The sequence below is a fragment of the Petaurus breviceps genome, unplaced genomic scaffold (assembly GCF_028583685.1).
Source record: "Petaurus breviceps papuanus isolate PSGF00001 unplaced genomic scaffold, PetGlider_PUasm1.0 90825, whole genome shotgun sequence".
NCBI lineage: Eukaryota > Metazoa > Chordata > Mammalia > Diprotodontia > Petauridae > Petaurus > Petaurus breviceps.
In genome coordinates, this window is record NW_027187353.1 from 6,584,480 (window position 1) to 6,606,879 (window position 22,400).

Here is a 22,400-nt window from a genome sequence, read left to right on the forward strand (position 1 = left end):
ATTCATTCAGAAGTTTGTGATCCAATTAAAGGGAGATTAAATTAAGTGAGAAGCACTCATTCCATTCCCTCTAGAACATTAACCCTTCCAGATGCATGGTAGGGACGTGCAGAGGAGCTGGGTTGCATTATCCTAAGGCCTGACATTAACTATGTAGAGGGGGAAAGAGAGGGAGAGATGGAAGAAAGTAATTTATTTTAGAATCTCAGAGCTGGAAGGGATCTCAGAGGCTGTCATTTTACAGGGCAAAAAGAGATTAAAAAATGTTACATGACTTCAGTAAGATCACATGCAACAAGTCAGAGTCAGAGGGAGCCAGGACTGCAAGCCAGGGTTTCTGACTCTGGGCTCAATTCCCTGACCAATTTTCTCCATGCTTTTTTGTCCTACAGGGAGGGAAGCTGAAAGCACTTTCACCAACTACACTGATGAGGCCCCTAGAATTGATCTCTCAAAGTCCCTCTTAGAGTACTTCCCAGCCCTATATTTCTTGCATGGCAAAAGAAGCCAAGCTGGTGCATGGAGTGGGAGGGAAGCCAGGTAGCCCAAAGAGTGGAAAGAAAATTGGGGTGGAGTGGCCAGAGTGATCCCTGTCTCTAGAGCTCACAGGGTCTCCTTCTTTGCACAGGACACTGTATCTCCAGCCTCTTTGCCTTTGCATTGACTGTCTCCTCTGCCTGGAATGCCCTCCCTCCTCACCTCCACCTCAGAATCCCTGACTTCTGTCAACATGCCTTATGCAGGAGTTCTTTCCCAGGTTGCTAAGTTGCGAGAGCCCTCCCCTCCAAGCTTCCTCACATCTACTCTGTATGTATCTTGTATGCACAGAGTTGTGGGCATGGTGTCTGCCCCATCTGAACATAAGCTTCCTGAAGACAGGGGCTTAGCACTGTGCCTCTCATTCATCTCCAAATTCAGAGGGTCTGTTTTCTTTTGTGTCCTGACTTGCTGAACTGGGAACATAATGTCAGTATCTATTCCTGTTTCAATTCCATTTGATTCCATATATGACAAACAGTTTGCTGTCAAAGAGGTGGAAACAGTCTTATGTTGAGGGTTCAATTTATAAATATGAATTGGCATGGGAAGGGGAGAGGCTTGAGGCATGGGGAGTGATTAAGAGGATCACACTAATACAGACAGGAGGTGATGTGAGCCTGAGCTAATCTGATGGTCATATGAGGGGAGACCCTAAATACAGAAAATATTATAAAGATAGAAAAGGCAAGATTTGGCAACTGATTGGATTTGTGGAGTGAAGGAGAATGAGGACTCTAGGGTAACACCTAGGTAAGAATCTGGGAGGCCAGAAGAATGGTGGTACCCTGGCCAGAAATAGGGCAGCTGGGTATGAGGGTAGATTTGGGGCATTCTCTCTCCTTCACGATGAGTCTGAAATGCCTTTTTGTACATGTGGACTGGTATGAGAATTATGAACATTTTCTCCATCACTTTCTTTTGTCTAGACAATCAACAAAACAATCAAGTCCTGATTTATAGTATTTGCTGGTTTCTAAGATAAATGCTCACGCTGAACAATCTAGCAATGGGCTAAGAGATGGCTCCAGTATAGCCTTGGGAGATGCCTTTCAAAGCCAGCATTCCATGACTCTGATTTGTCAGAGAAGGCTTTTCAGAGGAGATGAGGAAATAAGCTGGGTCTTGAAAGAGGGGTAGAATTCGGGAAGGATTAGGGATGGGGTGGGGGGAGAAGGGAAGGGATTACATGAGGAAAGATTTAGAAGTAGTAATGAGGAGTGTGTGTGTTGGAGTAAAAGTACGGTAGGTATGTGAAGAGAGAGAGGGGAGAATGGTAAGAAAAGCAACCTGGCTAGAGAGTGGGGCACTGAGAGGTGGAGGGGACCTTACAGGTCATCAGATCCCAACGCTCAAGCTGAATCTAGCCCTCAGAGACCACCTGATCCAAATCCCCCATTTTACAGAGGAGAAAACTGAAACACATGGAGTGTCACTGACTTGTCCTAGGTTATACAGATAGTACGTTTGGGGGTCAGAATTTGAATCCAAGTCATCTGGTTCCAGAGCCAGTGTCCTTTCCAATGTGATCACATTGCCTCTCTACATCACCTAGTGAAACCTTTCATTTTTATAGATGGGAAAACTGAGGCCAAAGAAAGAAACTCACTTACCCTTGGTCACACAGGTAGTAAGTGACAAAGCTGAGATTTGAACTCAGGTCCTCCCACTTCAAACCCAGCATTCTTTCCCTGCACCACACTGATCTTTGGAGAAAAGTTCCCAACAGTAGGGAGTGTTCTGTTTCTGTCTTTGGGTCCCCAGAATATGAAATGTAATAATGGACATTTCATAAATGCTTTTTAATTGAATTACTGTGAAATTTCCTGACCTGATGATGATGATAGCTAGCACTTAGATAAAATTTTAAGGTTTGCAAAGTACATATGTTATATTTCAGCTTATCTTCCCAACAGTCTTGTAAGGTCAGTGTTATTTTTATACCCATTTTATAGGTGAGGAAATTGAGACTGTGAAAAGTTAAATGACTTAGGGCCATACAACTAGTAAATGTCTGAGACAAGATTAAACTCGAGACTAGCTGATTTTAAGTCCAGTGCTCTATCCCCTGTGGCACCCAGCTGCCCAGGGAATTTTGTGCCAGTGGAGAAGCTCAGAGACTGGGGAAAATTTAGGGATGAGAAAGAAGGACTGAGTGAAGAGTTCTGGAGAGGGCCCAGGGTTTCTCCCTTCCAAAGCTTCATTTTTGTCCTGCAAGACTGATCACTTGGAATTCTCTCCAGCAGGCCAGAGCAAATCATTCAGACATATTCAGTTGCTTGATGGGCACAGTGCAGGTATATGATATGCCTGTAGGCATAAGCATACCCAGCCAGCTTCCCATCCTCTAGTGTCATCTGAACCTACCCTGTAGTTGGTGACTTATTTCCCACTCCTCAAAACTCCACACAAGCAGACAGTAACTTGGCAGGCTGAGGGGAGAAGGGGAGAGGAAAGGATGTCCAGGCTTTTCATTCTGTGCAGCACCATGGACAGAGATCACAAGGGCTCAGCCCTCATTAATGTGACTGGTCTGAGGCACGAAGGACTGATGTCAAATTAGATTCTGTAAATATTTATTGTGTGCGAGACATTGTAATAGGCACTGGGGATACAAGGGAAAAATGAAACAGTTCCTATCTTCATGGAGCTTTTAGTCTAATGGTGGGATCATTGCTAAGGCAGGAGGAAGTCAATCTGTCAAAGGATGTTGGTCCAGATATCTTGGGAACACTGGGTACACCAGGGGTTTAGGGCAATTTATCTATGCAGTCAGGATCACAACATTGACCTCCTGCCAGTCTGTCTACTTTCACTGGGTCACAGGCTGATCCCCTAAACCTGGACATAGATGGAGCCCTGCCCTGGCCCATGACAAGTGAACAAAAATGTCCCTTCATGAAATAGTGGGGATTGTTCAGCTTTTAATGTATTAATATGACCTTGGGAAAGTCATTAAAGTATGTCTGTGACTCAGTTTCCTCATCTGAAAAATGGGAGCAGTAAAAGTAACTCCCCATTCACACTGACTACTATAGCTAGACAGTGAGGCTAAGGGTTAGAATCTGTTTCTTAGAGATAGACATGTTATGTTGTTGTTCATTTGTTTTTCAGCCATGTTCAACTCTTTGTAACCCCATTTGGGGTTTTCTTGGCAAAGATATCAGAGTGGTTTATCATTTTCTTCTCCAACTCATTTTGCAGTTGAGGAACTCAGGCAAATAAGGTGAAGTGACTTGCCTAGGGTCACACAGCTATTAAATGTCAGAGGCTGGATTTGAACTCAGAAAGATGAGTCTTCCTCACTTCAGTCTTGATCCACAGCACCACCTAGTTGTCCCCAAGAATGAACATAAGGAAGAGCATTTCCTTACGCCTTCTTATTTATTCCTGTCTTTTCAATCTCCATTCTTAAAACTGATACTAACCAAGGACTTTTGGATCTGAAAATGCAGATTCTTTTAGGAAAATCTTCAGATAGGTATGACCCCTGTGGAGGTAAATAGAGTCATCATAAGCATTCTCAGGACTGCTTAAAGCAGTGGTGTGTAATGTTAATGGGATTTAAGATCTTCCCTTCCCATTAAGAGGACTCACACAGAGCCCATTAAGGGAAGCTTGCTTAGGGGAGGCTTGCTAGTAGGAAGGCTTTCACACCTTTTGCTAATTTCTACTTAGGCACTGAGTCAAGAGGGTTGTGATGCCTTCTGGCTCTGAGAAGTGTATATATATATATACTCTGAGTTGGTATTTTGTTTTGGGGGCTCACTTATGAGAAGGATATTGTGATTCCCTGGTCAAGATTCTGAGTAACCATATGTTTAGAGCTCCCCAAATGCTCAGATGTAAAGGCTCTCTCAATCCAAGGAGTCAGAACCCTATCTGTTGGTGTTATTTCTCTGCTTGTATTTTCTCTGAAGTTCAGGGTACTGAATTTTACCTTGACCTAGTGAATGTAATTAAAAATGACTCCTGACCCCTTAAACAGCTAGCTTTCCTAGTAAAGCAGATCTAAGAACCTGTGCTAGCAGCTGTCCTGGGCATGCCAGTGTGGTTGTCACTACATGGCATCATGATCAAAGAGACTTTCTGGGGCTCCATATTGCCTTAGAAAACATTAACCTTATCTATGTTCTATCATACTTTTATTTATTTTGTTACATATTTCCCAATTTCAGTGAATTTGGTTCTTATCCCATTCCTGTGTTGCAGCCTGCCAGAGCAGTGTTTGACGTGTCTGGTGTCAGTGATATGTTGGAACCAGCTCCAGCTTGCCTTGGGCAAACACTACAAATCAGGACTTTGTTTATTATTTTGTTGATTGTCCAGACTCAAGAAACCGGTGGAGAAAGTGTGAATAATACTGATTAAACTTAAGTGTGTCCTTCCCTCATTCCTCTTCCCATCCCAACCCCCAGAGCTGGTTGTTAAATATTTGTGGATGGTGGTGATGTTAGTTATTTAAAACCTGAATCACTGATTAGAATGAATTTCCCATAAAGGGATACTGTTAAAGACAGGAAGCCAGGGAAGAGGGCAGAGAAGAACAAGGAATATGGACTCAGAATTGTTTAAACTCAGTTTATCTCCTTGTCACTAGTAGTTCTGGGAAAAGGTCTAGCTCTGGAAGGATTTTTAAGCTAAAGACCAAAGTTCATTCATTCATTCAACAAGAATGTATTAAATGCCTACCGTGTGCTTAGGACTATGCTAGGTGGTAGGAATACAAACACCAATGAAATCATCCTTGCTGTTAAGGATTATACATTATGTTGAGGGAAACATCATAGATACAGATAACTAAATACAACACACATACAAAATTAATACAAAGGATTTGGGGGAAGCACTAATAACTGGGGGTGGGGGGTGAGTGTCAGGAAAAGCCTTGTGTATAAGGTGATGCTGGAGATGAAGGTTGAAGGTAGCTGGATATCCCAAGAGACAGAAGGGAGGCTAATGACCCATCCTCTCCAAAGGCATGGAGGGAGAATGACAAGTAAGTCAGTTCAGCTGGACTGTCCAGTGTGGAAAGGGGAGAAATGGGCAATAAGGCTAGAGTAGTGGGATAGAGTCAGCTCATAACAGGTTTTAAATGCCTAGATGAAGAGTTTATATTTGATCCTAGAGCCAGGGGACCTGCTGGAATTTCTTAAGCAGAGGACTGACATGGTCATACTTGGACTTCCAGAAAATCCCTTTGGCAGCTGTGGGGAGGGTAGATTGGAGTGAGGGCAGACTTGGGCAAAGAGACCAATTAGGATACATTTGGAATAATTGAGGGGAGAGTTGATGAGGACCTGAATTAGGGTGGTAGCCATGTGAGTAGAGAGAAGGGAATGGATTCAAGAGTCTTGTGGAATTTGGGGATCTCTTATTAGTCAAGAACTCTTCTCCCTCCTCATTCTCTTCCTAGAAAGGAAGGCATGTAGGTACCATGGGCCCAGTGGGGACCCAGGGTCTCTGCTTTGTGTATATTTTTCCTAAAGCAGGGGTCAGCCCATGACCAGATGTTTGGGCTCTGCAGTGGGGCCTCCTTCTCTTCTGACTCCCAGGCACAGGATTCTTATCCGGGTACTTTTTTGTTCTTTAGACTGTCTCAGGGTTATTAGGAAGCCCAGGCTCTATCACTTTCTTCTTATCTGGAGTTGTCCCAACCTAAGCTCTCATGGACACCTATAAGGCTGCTCACAGATAGTTGATGTTCACAAAGAACTTCTTCATCCTTATCACTGTAAGGATCCAAGCCTGGGAACAGGAACTTTGTCTCCTCCTTTTCCTGTCTCTCTCCTAGCATTGGCTAGGATCATGGGATCAAAAAGTTAGGGCTCAAAGGGACTTTAGAGCTCATTTGCTCACCTAGTACAGCCTCTTTCCTTTAAAAATGAGGAAAGTGAAGCCCCCAAAAGAGAAGTGACTGCCCCAAGGTCATACAGGTAGCAAGTGGCAGAGCTAGCACTTGAACTCAGATCCTCTGGCTCTGGATTCTAGCATGGAGCTAGGTCCATGGAAGGTCTATATACTTAAGGGTATCTTTTTCCAGTGCCTCCATGCTCCATTCTCAACTTCCTACTTGGCCCTCCCATCCAGTTCTCTTGCCCATGGGTACCGAGTTCCTCATCAGTGATAATCTGCCATATCTGTCCCATCATGGTCCCTCCAGCCAACCTCACACCATACCATTTAGTGTGACTTCTGTCCCTTTTCTTAATTTTTCCTCCACTTTTTTTTCTGAAAACAATAATCAAACCAACATTGCTATTCTTAGAAAGGAGTACTGCATGTGGAAAGGACATGCCAATCTATTACCCTATTGACCGCATATCATCCTTGGAACTTCCCACCCCAAAACATTCCTCCTTGACCAGCATCATCATATATGTGATGTCTTCTTCTTGGAGTGACTCTCTTCCTTTTTATATTTGTATACCCCATACATAGTAAGCTCTTAATAATGACCTTTCATGGATGGGTAGATGGATACTTGGATGGATGGATACATGGATGGATACTTGGATGGATGGATAGTCTGATTGACACCTTCCTAGTAAGCTGAGCTCCATGCTCTAGTGGGGTTTGCTGCACTGATATTCTCACCCTTCTTGCCTCCTTCTTCTTTCCTTTCTCAAGGCTGGGTTGATGGGCAAGAGGACATAATATTTTCAGAACCTGAGCTCCCTTCTCTACCATATTGGTTTTATGTATCTTCCCCATGAGTATAACTAGAAATTCTTAACTTCCCATGTATTTGTGAAAAACTTTCTGTTCTGTCTGGGTTCCCCTAATAGCTTGCACTAAACTTTAGGAAAATTTACAAGGAAGGGAAAGTTTGGATATTAGCTTTGGAATTTGATTAACTGAGCTCTCCTTGACCCAGTAAGTAGAATAACATAATGTTGGAAAGGATCTCAGAGGCCATCTAGTCCAAACCCTTATCTGAAAAAAGAATCCCTGACACTCTCTCTGAGAAAGGGTCTAGATCCTTCTTGAAGACTCACTTCCTCCCAATGCAGTTCATTCCACTTTTGGATGATTTTAATTGTTGAAAGTTATTCCTTATCTTAAGCTGAAGTCTGGTTTAATGCTAGTGACTTCTCTCTGACCTTATCTCCAAGTTATCTCATATATATGCACATATATATATATATATATATATCTTGCTTATACATGGTTATTTTTATGTTATCTCCTTCATTAGACTGTGAGTTCCTTGAGAGCAGAGGGACTGTTTTTTCCTTTCTTTGAGGACCAAAGACATCGATGGTGATGTCTTGACTTGCATGTGAATTGGATTTAAGTGAGGCAGAGTTGCACAAAGTCATCAGCCTTACTTTCTCTTCCTGAGTTATCAAAATCCAGTGTCAGGACAAAAACCAAGATGACTGGCAATGGCCCAGGATGCAGTAGGTGACATCACCTTTTAGACAGAGCAGACCCAGGATGCAGTGGGTGACCACATCGCCTTCTAGAATAGAGCAGACCCTGGGAGATGAGCCCAGACAGAAGGTGGGCTCTTATCTAAGTTTTCTAAACTGTTAGCAAACTCCAAATCCTTCTACTTACCTGGGATTATAACCTCAGTCCATCGTTTCTGTAGCTTTCCCTAACCTGAGTGGCTTATAGACCTCTGGAGAGATTGGACCTCATGTATCATGTCCAGGGCATTCTCTCCAGGAAGCAGCTAGTCCTTGTTCCAAAACCTTGCAGAAAGACAGCTTGGGTCAGGGAAATATGGGGTATACCATGGAGAGAATATTGGCCTCTGAGTTCAGGCCCCAGCTCTGACATTTGTTAGCTATGTAAAAAATTAGTTAACTCCTTTGAGCTTCAGTTTTCTCTTCTATAAAATGAGGATAATAATACATATCACTTGTTATATGGAAAGCTCTTTGTAAAGTATAAGGTTCTATAGATATGTAAGCTACGATTGCTCTCAGGTCAGGGAAATGGGAGTAGCTCAGGCCTTGGGAACTGGGACATAAGATAAAAGGGTAGTAGTACTTGAGCTAGTATTTCGTCCTCTTCCCCGCCCCCATCCCCAGTAAGGTGGGATACGACTCTGCGGTGGCCAGTAAGTCACTTCTGCTACTTTCAGGCATTTCATTCTCCAGGCCAAAGCTTACGCTTTCATTCACAGTAGAGAGCAGGGCCTCCTTCCCCTGATTCATCCCCTCCACCTTTCTCTTCCTCTAAAGGGGGCTGGGCAGGGGTGGGTTTTTGGATCAGGGAAGAAAATGCCTCCACTCAGGAGGGATAGCTTTTGTGTCCCTCCAGGCCAGAAGTAAGGTTGGGATTTTCCAGGGCCTTGAACCAAGCCCTCTGGGCCTTATTCCTTCACTCGTGATCCTCTATCACCATGATAACTCATGTTAGATGTCTATTGGGGATATCCCTGTTCACAGGAGGTGAGGGAACTGAAAGGACACATTGGATCCAATAATGATGGATGCAGTCACTTCTGGGCCCTGCTTCAGGAAATTGGGTCCCTAACCCAGGAATCTCCATGGCTCACAGGCCACAGCTAAAGCCCTCTCCCCATCCCCCAATCTGATAGATTGGTCAAAGTTGTCTCCCTAGGGAGACATATTTGGGGGAAAACATCTCTTACTCCCTTCTAGCCCTAACCAAAGTTGACAAGAGAGAGTGATGACCAGAATGGGATATCTGAATCCTATACAAAGTCCCCAGAACAACCTCAGTCCCTAGTAAGATCTAAACTCCCTCAGTGAATGTAAACTTCCTCCCAGTAGAAGTTAGTCTCTTCTCCCCCAAATAAAACATATGCTCCCACAGTAGAACATGGTGAAGTAAGTGAACAGTGAATGTAAGCTTCTCTAGTACAGAGATTGTTTTATTTTTGTCTCTGTATTCCCAGGGCCTTACTTGTGGTAAGCAATAATTAATGTTTGATGAGTTGAATTAACTCACTTGAGGCCTCTGGTCCACTTTGGCCTGTCTCCTCACTGTTCTTTCCATCCAGCAGGCTCACTTAAACCATGGCATTTCTGTTTGTACCATCATACATGTGCTACCCTATCCCTCTCCCCTCCACCCCAGAATGTCCATCCCCTTTAATTAAATTTGGCAATTCAACAAACATTTATTAGGTATCTATTATGTACTGCAACTCTATGCTAGGTGCCAGAGCAGATCCTTTGGTATCAAAGATGTTTTCATGATCTCATCAACATGAGTCCTTCTCTATCAATATGGGTTGCAAATCCATCCACGCCTTCTCCTCTTGTGTAATTCTTATTCATGTCTTTACATAAAGCCTTCCATAGAAGGCTTGCCTAGCACCCTAGAGGCCTTCCTCTGGGCTCTTGCATCCCTTGAGAATGCTAATGTAGGGCTATGCATATGTTATCCTTCCCTTTACACATATAACCTAACTCCTATTTCATGATTACCAACAGTGATTGGGAGAGATACAAAAATTCAAGAAACGGTCTTTGTTCTTGTACAGCATATACTCTAGTAGGAGATTGTGTCACATGCATAATTTCCTCAAAAACTTTTCAAAGACTGTCATCCTGTTGACTTGGACATTCCCACCAGTGGTACAGATGGCGATCCATCCATGCCTGCCCATCCTGTGTGACTCTCGTCCTTGTCCTCCCATAAGTCTTCCACAGGCATCCACCCAACATGGCAGCCTTCATCATTTTCTCCTGACATCCTGAGGGTACAACACTTGGCTGTGCCCCTGTCAGCCCTCACTTTCACCAACCCATTTTTTCTTCCTACCATACACTTTCTTGAGGACATTTTTTACTCCTGTTCTTTGAAGTTCCCTTTTGGCTATTTGTTGCAGCCTGTTGCCACCCACTCTGGGTCTCTCTATTGATTGCCTTCTGTGTGACATTCATTTTTACCTCTTTGGAGTCTGTGACCTTCTACATAGCCATACAGCAACACCGGGAGAATTGTGGCATTACAAAGATGAACCCCCGTTTCCATGGGAAACTACACAAATAACTGTATCTCAAAAATAGGACAAGATAAGTACATAGAAAAGGTACAAAGTGTTATGTGATGACAGAGGAAAGAAGAATCATTTCTGACTGGGGCCATCAGGGAAGTTCTTATGAGGGACACGATAATAGAAGGGTAATGATTCTTTAGGCAGAGACATTGAAAAAGGGCATTATTCCGGGCATGGGAAACATGTTCAGCAAAAGCACAGAGATGGAAAACCATGGGACCATGTACAAGGGAAGATGAGCAGTCCAGTTCTGTTGGAAAGTGGAATATGTTGTGAGAGGAATATGTCTCAATTTGACTCCTTTCCAATGTCCAGGGCTTAATTCAATTCCATTCAACTAACCATTTCACTGTTTGTTCATGACCCCATGCAGAGTACTGTTGTCATTGTTCAGACGTTTCAGTCGTTTCAGTCGGGTCCCACTCTCCATGACCCCATTTGGTTTTTCTTGGCAAAGACACTGCCATTTCCTTCTCCAACACAAAGAACAGTGGTCTCAGCTCACATTCCTTCTCCTCCAGGAAGCCACACCTGACTACTTGAAGGCCACGGTGACTTTTCCTTCTCTGGCGTCCTGTGTCTGAATCACACACTACTGGCCTTGCCCTCTCATTGTGTCATGTGGGGAGGTTTTGTTTCCTTTCTAGACCAGCAGCTCTTGAAGGGGAAGGCATTAGTATTTATCTTCTCCTGTTTGTCCCCCTCCCAGCACAGCTTCACACAGGGCTGGGCTAACAGACCTATCAATAAGCTATTGGAGGCTGATGGATTTCTTGTGACCAGCTAATCATGAAAGTCACACAGTATGGGGCAGCTAGGTGGTGCAGTGAATAGAGCACTAGCCCTGGAGTCAGGAGGACCTGAGTTCAAATCCGGCCTCAGACACTTAACACTTACTAGTCATGTGACCTTGGGCAAATCACTTAACCCCAATTGCCCTGCCTTCCCCCCTCCAAAAGAAAAAGCAAAAAAAAAGAAAGTCACGCAATAAAACCTTACTAATGGCTCACATTTCTCTAATGCTTTAAGGTTTACGAAACACTTTCCCTCACGAGGGAAGGGAAGAAGCATTTTTAGGGGCTGCTCTATGCTGGGCACTGTGCTAAGCCCTTTTTACACTGATTATCTCGTATGATTCTCACAATGAGCTGGGAGGCAGGTGCTGTTATTATTCTCCCCATTTTACAGTTAAGGAAACTGAAGCAGACAGAGGTCAAGTGACTTGCCCAGTCAAGGTCACGCAACTTATAAATGTCTGAGGCTGGATTTGAACTCCAGTCTTTCTAACCCAAGCCTCAGTGCTCTCTCCACTGAGTCACATAATTGCCTCACTAGGAGCCTGTGGGTTAGGTTATACAAGTACTTGTATCAACACTTTACAGAAGAGGGAACTGAGGTTCAGAAAGGTGAGGAGATAGTGCAGTGCGGTAGAAAGATCTTAGGATCTGAAATAAGATGCATGTTCGAATCCTGACCGTTATTAAACTATCTATGTGATTCTAGGCAGACTTACCCAAAGTCACGAATGGTAAAAGTGGGAGTCCATGCTTACAGTGTGACCCTGGGCAAGTCACTTAACATCTGCCTGCCTCAGTTTCCTCAGCTGTAAAATTGGGATATTTGTAAAGTGCTTAGCACAATAACTTGCATTTAGTAGGTGTTTAATAAATGCTTGTTCTCCTTCCCTCAAGACTTGAACTGTCTCCCAACCACCTCAGTCCCTGTCCTACAAGAGTTAAGAGAGACCTTAGACCTCCCTCCCCTTATTTTACACTCAGGGAAACTGAGGCACAGATAGGCAAACACACAGCTAGAATGAGATAGAGGCTGTAACTACAGTTCAGATCTTTCTGCTTCCCGGGTCGGTTTTCTTTCCAGTGTCCCATGTGATCATCTCACAATTCCTGTCTCATTTCCCTACAGCCCCACCCCTATCTTCCTTCTTCTTCTTTAAAGCAAGGAGACAGGCCAGATGCAGTCCTCCTTTTTCTAGGCTATACTCAACCTTGATTGGACAATACTCATCCCCTTACTACAGTTACCCTAGACTGCTTACTGGTCTGAGCCTCGACATACCCTTCCTTTCCCATAGCTCACCCAAGATTGAAGCTAAGATTTTTCCAAAGAGCCTTCTTAACATTTTTTTCCAATCAAAATTTATTCCACAAACATTTATTGTTGACCTACTCTTTCCGAGGCACCATGTTAACTAGACACATACACACCAAAGAGGAAAAAAAACCTTGAAAAAATACAGACTCTAGCCTCAAGGAATTTCCTGGCTGGTTGGAGGGAAGGACTATGGCATGTATCCACGGGGATCATCAAGAAAGGCTTCTCATAGGAACTGATATTTAAGCTGAAACTTGAAAGAAGCTAAGGATTATGAGAAGTGGAGGTGAGGAGATGTCTCCTAAACCATTCAGACTTAGGAGACACCCTGTTCCAAGACATGGAGACAGCAGACGTAAAGCAGAGTTTGAGAAACAGGAAATAGACTATTTTGGATAGAATGTGGAGTGTATGAAGGGGAACCAGACCTTGTCCACACATAATCAGGGTCATATCTCTAGGACTGAGAACCGAAAAAGAAGACCTAAGGAAGCATCTAATCTACAATCCCCCCATTTTACAGAGGACTAACCTAAGCCCCAGAAAGAGAGTGAGTTTTCTAATTTCACATACTGAGTGAGTATCAGAGGCCATAGTCCCAGACTGTTATATATTAAGAAGGAAAAAGGTACATACAATGAGGCAGTCTCTTTTCTTGAGCAGTGTGGGAGGGAAGGGGAGAGAATAAACATGTTTTGAGTGCCAGGCATTGTGTTAAGCATTTCACAAATATTATCTCATTTGATCCTTACAATAGCCCTGTGAGGTAGGGGCTATTCTTAATCTGCCATTTTACAATTGAGGAAATGGAGGCAAACAGAGGTTGAGTGACTTACCCAGGGTTACATAGCTACTATCCGATGATGAATTCGAATTCAGCTCTTCCTGATTCCAGGACCAGTACTGTAGCCACTGTACCATCTCGCTTTCTAGGATTATCAATTTGGCAGCTATGTGGAAGATGAATTGGAGAGGAGAGAGGCTGGATGTGGGCAGATCAATTAGGGAAAAGGAAAATGGCCCTCAGTTCCAGGAGCAGAAGTTATGATTCATTCATTGTATTAGAGTATGATTTCTCCATGATAATGGGATTTCTGTGAAACTGGATGCTTTATATTAAGAGGCTATTGCAGGAGCCCAAGGGAGAAGTAATGAGAGTCACTAGGGTGGTGACTACGTAAGTCAAGAGAAGTAGATGGATGTAAGAGATATTTGTGCAGATAGACTGACTGAACCTTGGTGGCCAATTGAACACGGGGGTAGTGAGGGCAGTGTTGAAGATAATTCCTAAGTTTCAAATTTAGGTGAAGGTGAAGGTGATGGTATCCCAGATAGAAATAGGGGAATTAGAAGGAGGAAGAGGAGATTTAGGAGGAAACGTAATAGTTCTGTTTTGGGCTGTTGAGTTTGTGATGACTATGGGGCACCTATGTAGAGATGTCCACATCTAACCTCTCTCTCCTCCAAACCATCTTCTACATAACTGACAAATTGGTAGTCCTAAAGCACACTGCTGAGAAATGAGATGGCGGCTGTGAGCAAACCTTCATTACCTGCACTTTTCTCCTTACTACAACCCGGTCTAGGGCTGTGGTCTCTGATCCTTATCAGGTGTGTGACCTTAAGTAATTCATTTCTCCTGGACTCAGAAAAAGGGACTGAAGAGATCTATAGATTTAGAAGTTGCCTACCTGGAATTTGAACTTACAGATGCTAGCTAGATACCCAAAAGAAAGAGTATAGACATAGGAGAGTGTCAAAGGAAAATCAGTGGCTTATGGCTGATCATAGGAGCTGGGACCTGATGGTCATATAATGGACAGGTTGGACAAGTAGGAAGAGAACCAGCAGAGAGTGGGTGGTGCTAAGGACTGGGGATACAAATAGAAGAACCCACGTGCAACTTCAAGTCTGTGGAAAGACCTAGTAGGGTCCAGCTTCAGGGCAGATGGGAGGGGCATCTTAGGATGTACTCACAGGTCTGATAGCAGTGCCTGGAGAGTCTGGAGGGTGTAGGGACAAGGCAGGCAGGCAGACCTGGTGTAGCCACATTTTTCTGAGAAGATTCTAGTTGGTGACACTCTGTTCTTCCCTAAGCTCTTGCATATTCCTACATGGGATTGGCAGCATGACTATTCTCCCAGTGTGTGACTGAGGCAGAATGAAGGCAAAGGTATGGAGGTTTTTGAAATGGGGTGCCAGAGCATTTGAGGGGACCTCAACATGGAGCTTAAAGTGGGATTTGACTGCTTTCAAGTATTACATATCATATCATACAATTGTATATTCCCACTAGAACCAAGGGGGGGAACATTTCTTCACACTTCCTCTCCCTTCCCCCTTTCCTGAAATTTCCACCATTACTGCATCCATCTATACTTGTTGAAAGTCCCTGCCTCCCCACCCACACCAACCTCTCTCTGTCATTTAGTCCTGACTCTGGTACTGAGGGGAGGGAGGCATATGGTGTTTTACCTGGGTTTTCTGGTCATAGCTCACATTGGCCTGTGTATTGTTGAAAAGGCATTGAAAGGTAACAACATGGGGTAGATAGGGAACTGGGTTTGGAGTCAGGAAGACCTACATTTAAATCCTACCTCAGGCACTTACTAGTTGTGTGATCTTTGCAAGTCGTATAACCTCTTTGTGCCTCATTTTCCTCATCTGCAAAATGAAGGGGTTGTACTCAATCATCTCTAATATCTCTTCCAGCTCTGACTCTATATTCCTATGACATAATCCAGTAGAACATGACCTCCTTGAGGGCAGGGGCTGCCTGGTTGATGTTGGGCAAGATACTTCCTTTCTTTGGTCATTAGTTCCTTCGTCTATAAAAAGGGGCTGGGGGCTTTGGAATCTATGAGGTTCCTATCAGCTATAAATCTATGAAATTATGATCCTATGGAAAATTTGGGACTTCTCTGGTGTGGAATCTCCTGCACTAGGAATCCACCAGATCAAAGCCCATTTATAAGCAGATAACAAAGCACCTATTACTTCCCTACACCAATATAACCCTACATGGGTCCAGTCCCTATTCCTCTCTTTAGAGGGGTCACCTAGGGTTCAATAAGTGACCGGCCACGGTCACATAGCAAGAAAATGGGCTTTCAACCCAGGCCGTCCTGGATCTGACAACAGAACTCACCACCCTGAACACACAGCAGGCACTTAATAAATGTCTAATTAAATTGTGTGTTGAAACAGACTGAAAGCTTCTGACAAGCAGGAATTTGGTTTAATTTTCATTCTCGATTCCCAAGGGACTTGTGCTCCTCCCGTGAGCTCACCAGCGATTTGCAGACAAATTGAGAAAAACCTTAGAAGTTGAAAAAGCATGATCTATATCTTCCCCTGGCCCCCTGGTACCCCTATGCACAGAGACTCTGAGTAGCCTGGAGTGATGGAAACCAAGAGCTAGAAGGGTCTGTCTAGGTCGGGGGTTCTTGACTGGGATCCCTGGGCGCCCAGGGTAGATTTCAAAGGATTCAAAGTTGGATGGGAAAAAATAGCATCTTTCTTTACCTGTAACTGAAATTTAGCATTTCATTTACTCACTTAAAAATATTCTTCTGAAATGTATAATGTGAAAGTATTTACAGATCCTATACTTGACTGTATGCCTCCATGGGGGGAAGGGGGCAGGAGGGGGACAAAATGTGAAACTCAAGGAATTGTGGAATTGAATCCTGTAAACTGAAAAGAAACAAACAGATTAATTAAAAAATATATTCTTCTGAGAAGGGGTCCACAGGCTTCATCAGATGCCAAAGGGGTCTCTGACAAAAAGAGCATTAAGAACTCTCCAGCCTTCCCATTTCACAGAGGAGGAAACTATGGCCCAGAAAATGCAAAGGCTTTAAGGGTTACTGGGAGAATTGGCAGGGCCCAACTTAGATCTTCTGACTTTGAGCCCCCTAGGAAGGGGCAGAGCTGGGGAAAACCCAGGGCATAGAATCTCCAGCATGGGAAAGGGCTGCAGAAGGACATCTACTCCACCAGCACCCCCACTCTACAGAAGAGGAAACTGATGCCTAGAAAAGACAAGTGATTTGCCCAATCACAGAGTTGCTAAGTGGCTGGGGCAGGATTCAAATTCAGGGCCTGCCGCTGCAAGCTCAGCTCCCTTTCCATCTCACTAATCTTGTCTCAATTATCCGTGTTCCTGTCTCATTTTCTCTGTTCATGTGTAAACTCTTTCAAAACCAGGGCCCTGTGGGTTTTCCTCTTTGAATCCCCAGCCCTAACATAACGCCTGGGGCATGGCAGACACTAAGTAAATTCTAACTGAATTGGATCCTGGCTGGGGACTCTCAACTGGACGACATAACTCCCAGGTCCTGACTGCTTGGCTACCTCTGCCCCGTCCCCATCCCTCGGACCCCTCCCCTATCCACACGCTGGGCAGAACCGGGCTGCAGTATATTTAGCCTTGGGAGAGCGCCCAGCCACCTCTGACAGCATCCCAAAGGCAAAGAGTTATTTTTAGAGAAGTAACCACAGCTGCTAACAAATCCATGTCCTTGTGTGACTGGCCCTGGAGTCCATGGTGGGGAGTGGGGGGAGGGGCGGACTGGCTCCCTGGAGGTGGGGGAGGGGGAAGAGCCAGGTGTCTTCAAGTCTGGGTGTTTGAGGAGAGGCGGTGGGACATTGACTGGAGTTGGAGGGATCAGATCCAGCCCTTCAAACTTGTGCATCCTGGGGCAAGTTCCTTAACAAAGCCCTCACCTGGAAAACGACTGGGTTGGACTATTAAGCACCTACTATGTTCCAGGCTCTGTGTTAAATGCTGTGAACACAAGGAAACGTATAAACCTGGATGGCCTCTGAGGCCTCTTCTAGCTCTGAATCTAGGAACCCTAAAACTTTCCACCTTTATAGATCTGTTTTCACCTGCTAAATGAGGAAATTGGATGTGTTGGTCTCTGCTCTAGATCTCAAACCAGCATCTGGGTTCAAATCCCACCTTTGACACTTACTGCCTGTATGACCTTGGGCAAGGCGCTCAACTTCCCCGTGCCTCTCTATGTGAGGACGGTTTGGGGGTGATTCTGGGCTTCTTGGTGACATTGGGCACTCCCAGTGGGCTGGACCTGTTTCCTCTTCTCCCTTCCAGCCACAACATTCCTCAGGGTAAGGCTAGGCACCCAGTGGGGCTCAGTAAAATCCTTATTCACTGTGATAGAGATTTCTTAGGCCTGAGGGAGTGAGAAGGAGGTTCAAGGAATATCAGCATGTGAAGGTGGTCAGCGTGTGAGGGAGCAGGGGATGGGACAAAGTAGGGCAAGAGGGAATATGGAGGGAGGGTGTACCTGAGCTCAGAGGGGACCAGAACCTTGGCTCTAGGCAGAACCCAGGCACCAAGCAGAGACTTTTTCTACTGTGGTGGAATGTATGTAAATTAAATGCAAATCACATGCAAATGCACAGTCAACACGTTGGGAGCTGTTTGGGATCTTTCCTGACCAGGCAAGGCTAGGCTTTTCCCAGGCTGCTCTTTAACTGTCTTCTTGTGGTCCCACGGGCAGATCTTCCACATGACCTATGATCTGGCCAGCGCCGTCGTCCGGATCGTGAACCTCATTGGGATGATGCTTCTGCTTTGTCACTGGGACGGCTGCCTCCAGTTCCTGGTGCCCATGCTGCAGGACTTTCCTGGGGATTGCTGGGTGTCCCTCAATCGCATGGTGGTAAGTCCAGGGCCTTCACGCACTGGGGGCCTCTTCCTGGGGATGTGACCTGGCTCACAGAATCACTGGATCACAAAGGTTTTTTAAGAGTTGGGAGAAACCTCAGGAGCCATCTAGTCCGATCTCCACCTGAACAAAGCCTGATATTTATCCAGAAATTTATGGTTTGCAAAGTGCTTTACTTACATCTTCTCACTGGACCCTCACAGCTTTGTGAGTTAGGTGTCATTATCGTTCCAATTTTTCAGATGAAGAAACTAAGACCGAGAAGGTAAGTCACTTGCCTAGAGTCACAGAGCTGGGAAATGTCCAAGGTAATATTTGAACTCGGACTCACACTCAACTGCCTAGTGGGGAGGGGAAAAAAACCCATCAAAATCAATGAATCATTCAGTCAATCAATAAACATTTATTGTATTACACTGTCCCCAGTAAGTGACCATTTGCCTTGGCCTATGTTTAAAGACATTCAATGAGGGTTGAGTGACCCATAGCCTGTCCCCTTTTAACTTGGGCACATCTCTAATTGTGGGGTAGCTTTATCTGATATCAAGCTGCACTGTACTTCCCTAGGGCCAAACAGATTAAACCTAGTCCCTCTTCCATATTCCTTAAAATACGTACCCCAACGCCCCTTCCAGTCTTGTCGTTTTCTAAATAAAAGCTCCCAGTTCCTTCACCTGCTCCTTTTAGGACCTGGACTGAAGACCTTTCAGCACCCTGGTGTTCTTCCTTTGCACATTGTCCGGCTTGTCAGTCAATGTGGTTCCTGAGCTGTGGCACTGGCCCTGCCTCCTCCTGCCTACTTCAGGGCCTTTGTGGCACCCCATCTCTTCAGTGCTGAATTCACTATGCCCTCCAAGCCCAAAGCAGAACCCTAGATTCTAAAGCAAGAAAGGCAGCCTTAGAGGTCAGTCAGCCCAATCCCCTTATTTAACAGAGAAAGAAACTGAGGCAGGGCAAGAATGAGTACCTGGTCACCCAGTAAGCCTGTGGCAGCACAATCTCCTCCTTCAGGATCCAGAGTTCTTAGCATTACATACTCTAGGACTTCAGTTCTTCCTTTCTCTGGGCCTCCCCACTGGGGAGTCTAGGATATTAATCTGGCCCCATACAGGGCCACATCTTCATTCGGTTTCCATATTGGCAGACAAGGTCCTGACCAGACATCCCCTGGGTTCACAGCCCCACTCCCAAGATACTTGAGCCTGACACCCCAAACTGATAATAATACAATGGCAGAGCAGAGCCATAACTAGGAATTATGACACCTCAGGCAGCCTCAGGGCATAGAATAGTAGAAAGTGGGTATAATGATGGGAGCATTCTCTGTCCTCCCGGGAGAAAAAAAAAGACCCAGTGGAGGAAAGGACCCTTAGGGGGTGTCAGCTTGGGAGGGGTCCCATTGAGCAGCAGCACTTGGGACCCTGAGGCTGAGTGCAAGGCTGTCTGTTGCCATAGTGAGGAAGCATCCTATCCCCAGATCTGACAAAGCCACGTTCACTCCATGCTTGTTCTGACCCTATTGGAAAGATTTCATATTTTTTTTTCACAGTGCTTTCACATTCAACATTTTATATGATTCTCACAGAACCCCTTAGGGCAGGGAATCTTCAGCGAGGCTCCTACCAACTTGTTTTTTAAAATATTTTTGGGTAAATTTCAAAACAACTTGTTTCCTTTGTAATCCTTTTTGTTTTATTTTCAGTATTTAAAGATATTATTTGGAGGAGTCTGTAGACTTAACCAGGCTTCCAGAGGGTCGTTGTCATAGAGGGAGCTGGAATACTTATTATCCCCATTTTACAGGGGAGATAACTGAGGCTTTAAAAAGGTTACATAGTTTCTCTAAGACTGCAGAGCCAGTTTTGGTGAAACCTGGACCAGAACCTGGCAGAGTTTCTGGTCCAGTGTTCTGAGCTTGGTCACTTAGCCTCCAAGTACAGATAAACACCACTTTGACAAAACCACTTAATATAAATTTTACTGGGGAAAAAAAAAAGAAGATAAATTATGGGTATTCCCCAGACCCACAGCCTCCCTGCAGGGTTCCTGGGAGCTTGGTGATCCGACTACATTTTCAACCCTCGGGAGCCTAGAGGGCTTCAGATCATGACTCCTAAGTGTGAATAAAATGGGGAGAGCATGAACGCCTCCCCCGCCCCAATTTGGCGTCGCCGTTGGGGAAAATTAAATCCCACTTGCTAAATTCCACTTTCCAGAGTCTCTGATTAGGTCTAAAGGCAAATCCCCAGTTCCGAGGGGGAGGAGAAAAACCTTTGAAAGACCGTGAAAAAGACCGGGAGGCATATTCAGCATCAAACAGTCTCCTTACAAAACAGCCTTTTGATGAGCTAAGTGTAAATGAATCAGAAACATATGAATTGAATTTCCCTTGAATCCCCTCGAGGCTCTGGCAATTAAGAAAGGAAGCAGCTGGCCCTGGGAGACCAGGAGTTGGTTCTGCCTGGTTGGGACTGGAGCAGCCCACCCTGGCAGCCTTACACCACCTGTCTGTCTGATGGCTGGGCCCCAAAGGCTAGGCCTGGTCAGCTCTGGCTGCCAGGAGATCTGGCTTCTTCCTTCAGATCAAACTTAGACCCACTTAAATGGCCCTGAGCAAGTGGCTTCTTACCACTCTCTCTTGGCCTCAGTTTCCACATGTATCAAATGGATGCACATCTTGCCCCTCCCTGCTTCAATCAAGTAGAAAGCCCAATAATAAGATCATGGATGTACAGCTGGAAGGAACCTCAGAGGCCATCTCCCCTCATTTTACAGGTCAGGAACGTGAGGTCCAGGAAGGATAAGAGACTTGGCCAAGGTCACATATGTAGTAACTGTTAGAGGCAGGATTTGAACCCAGGATCTCTGACTTCAGAGCCAGAGCTATTTTCCCTAAACCAAGCTGCCTTCAATCAAACATGGAGATGGTTTGTGTCCATGAGAGACAAGGCATCCTGTCAGCCTATGGCATTCTCATCCTAAGAATGTCACTACTCCATCCAGATTATACAAAGAGGGCTTATATATTTATCCCCAGAGACGTGGGCTTTCAGTAGTTGGTTATGGGCTGGGAGTTATCTGTGCCCCTATACTTTGTCCTCTCTATAACCAAGTTACCTCATTTATTCAAATTCAGTAAACATTTGTTAAGCACCTACTGTGTGACATGGACTGTGCTGGACACCTTAGATGCAAAGACAAAAAAGGCAGGGCCTCTGCATTCTACTGGTGAGGGACACACAGATAAGAAAAGCTTTCTGCCTCATCAGACATCCAGGCTCTTTGGACCACCAGAAGACTCTTTGCTATTTCATTGTGCCAGTACTTCAGTCACTCATATGTGGTCAAAAGAAGCCCCCCACTTGGTGGATTGAAACCAGGCAGGAAATATTGCAAATGCTCTGAAGTGGGGGAAAAGACTCCTCCATCACACATGCCTGGAAACGAACCCAATCCAAACTTTGATTTGCTTACTGGCAATGCCAACTGAGCCCTGAGGAGGGTAAGGGGCCTGGAGGCTACTCTTGGATACCAACAGAGCCACTCCTCTCTGTAGCATGACTGGCCCACCTTCTTCTTCATTCTTACATCTCTCTGATGCTATCCTGAATGCCACTTCTCTTAAGGAATTCTTCCTTTAAGTAACACCCTGTAGTCTGACCTTGCCATTTGCCTCTGAATTACATACAACTTTAATTCTTCAGAGAGTCACATGAATCGCCACAGAACGTCACTGAAGACTGCTGATGTTAAAAAGATGACCCTTTCTCCCAGAAGAAACTTGGGATTGTGGAAAGTACCATATATGTCAGTTGACTCTCCTCCTTCTCTGGCTCATCACCACAGGGCCAGATGCTTGGTGACAAATTCTTTGGCCGTGGTAACCCTTGAATCAAATTCTAATTGAATGTCAACTAGATATTCGCCTATATGGAAATCTATAAATCTGAGGGGTGGGACAGGACCTGGAGGTGAAATGCCTGGTAAAAAGCATTTGGGTGAGGGTTAAAGGAGAAATAAACAGAGGCCATGTTATGGTGAGGGCACCTGCACACCTCCAGATGAATGGG

The 22,400-nt window shown here is 44.8% G+C and overlaps 1 protein-coding gene across 1 annotated transcript in view; it reads left to right on the plus strand.

Annotated features, from left to right (window-relative positions):
- HCN4 (hyperpolarization activated cyclic nucleotide gated potassium channel 4) overlaps positions 1 to 22,400 on the plus strand; it is a 66,891-nt gene that overhangs the window by 28,597 nt on the left and 15,894 nt on the right. Inside the window, exon 2 of the mRNA XM_069071521.1 lies at positions 18,163 to 18,324. Within this exon, the coding sequence (XP_068927622.1) occupies positions 18,163 to 18,324 (162 nt within the window). The remainder of the gene's footprint in view (positions 1 to 18,162; positions 18,325 to 22,400) is intronic.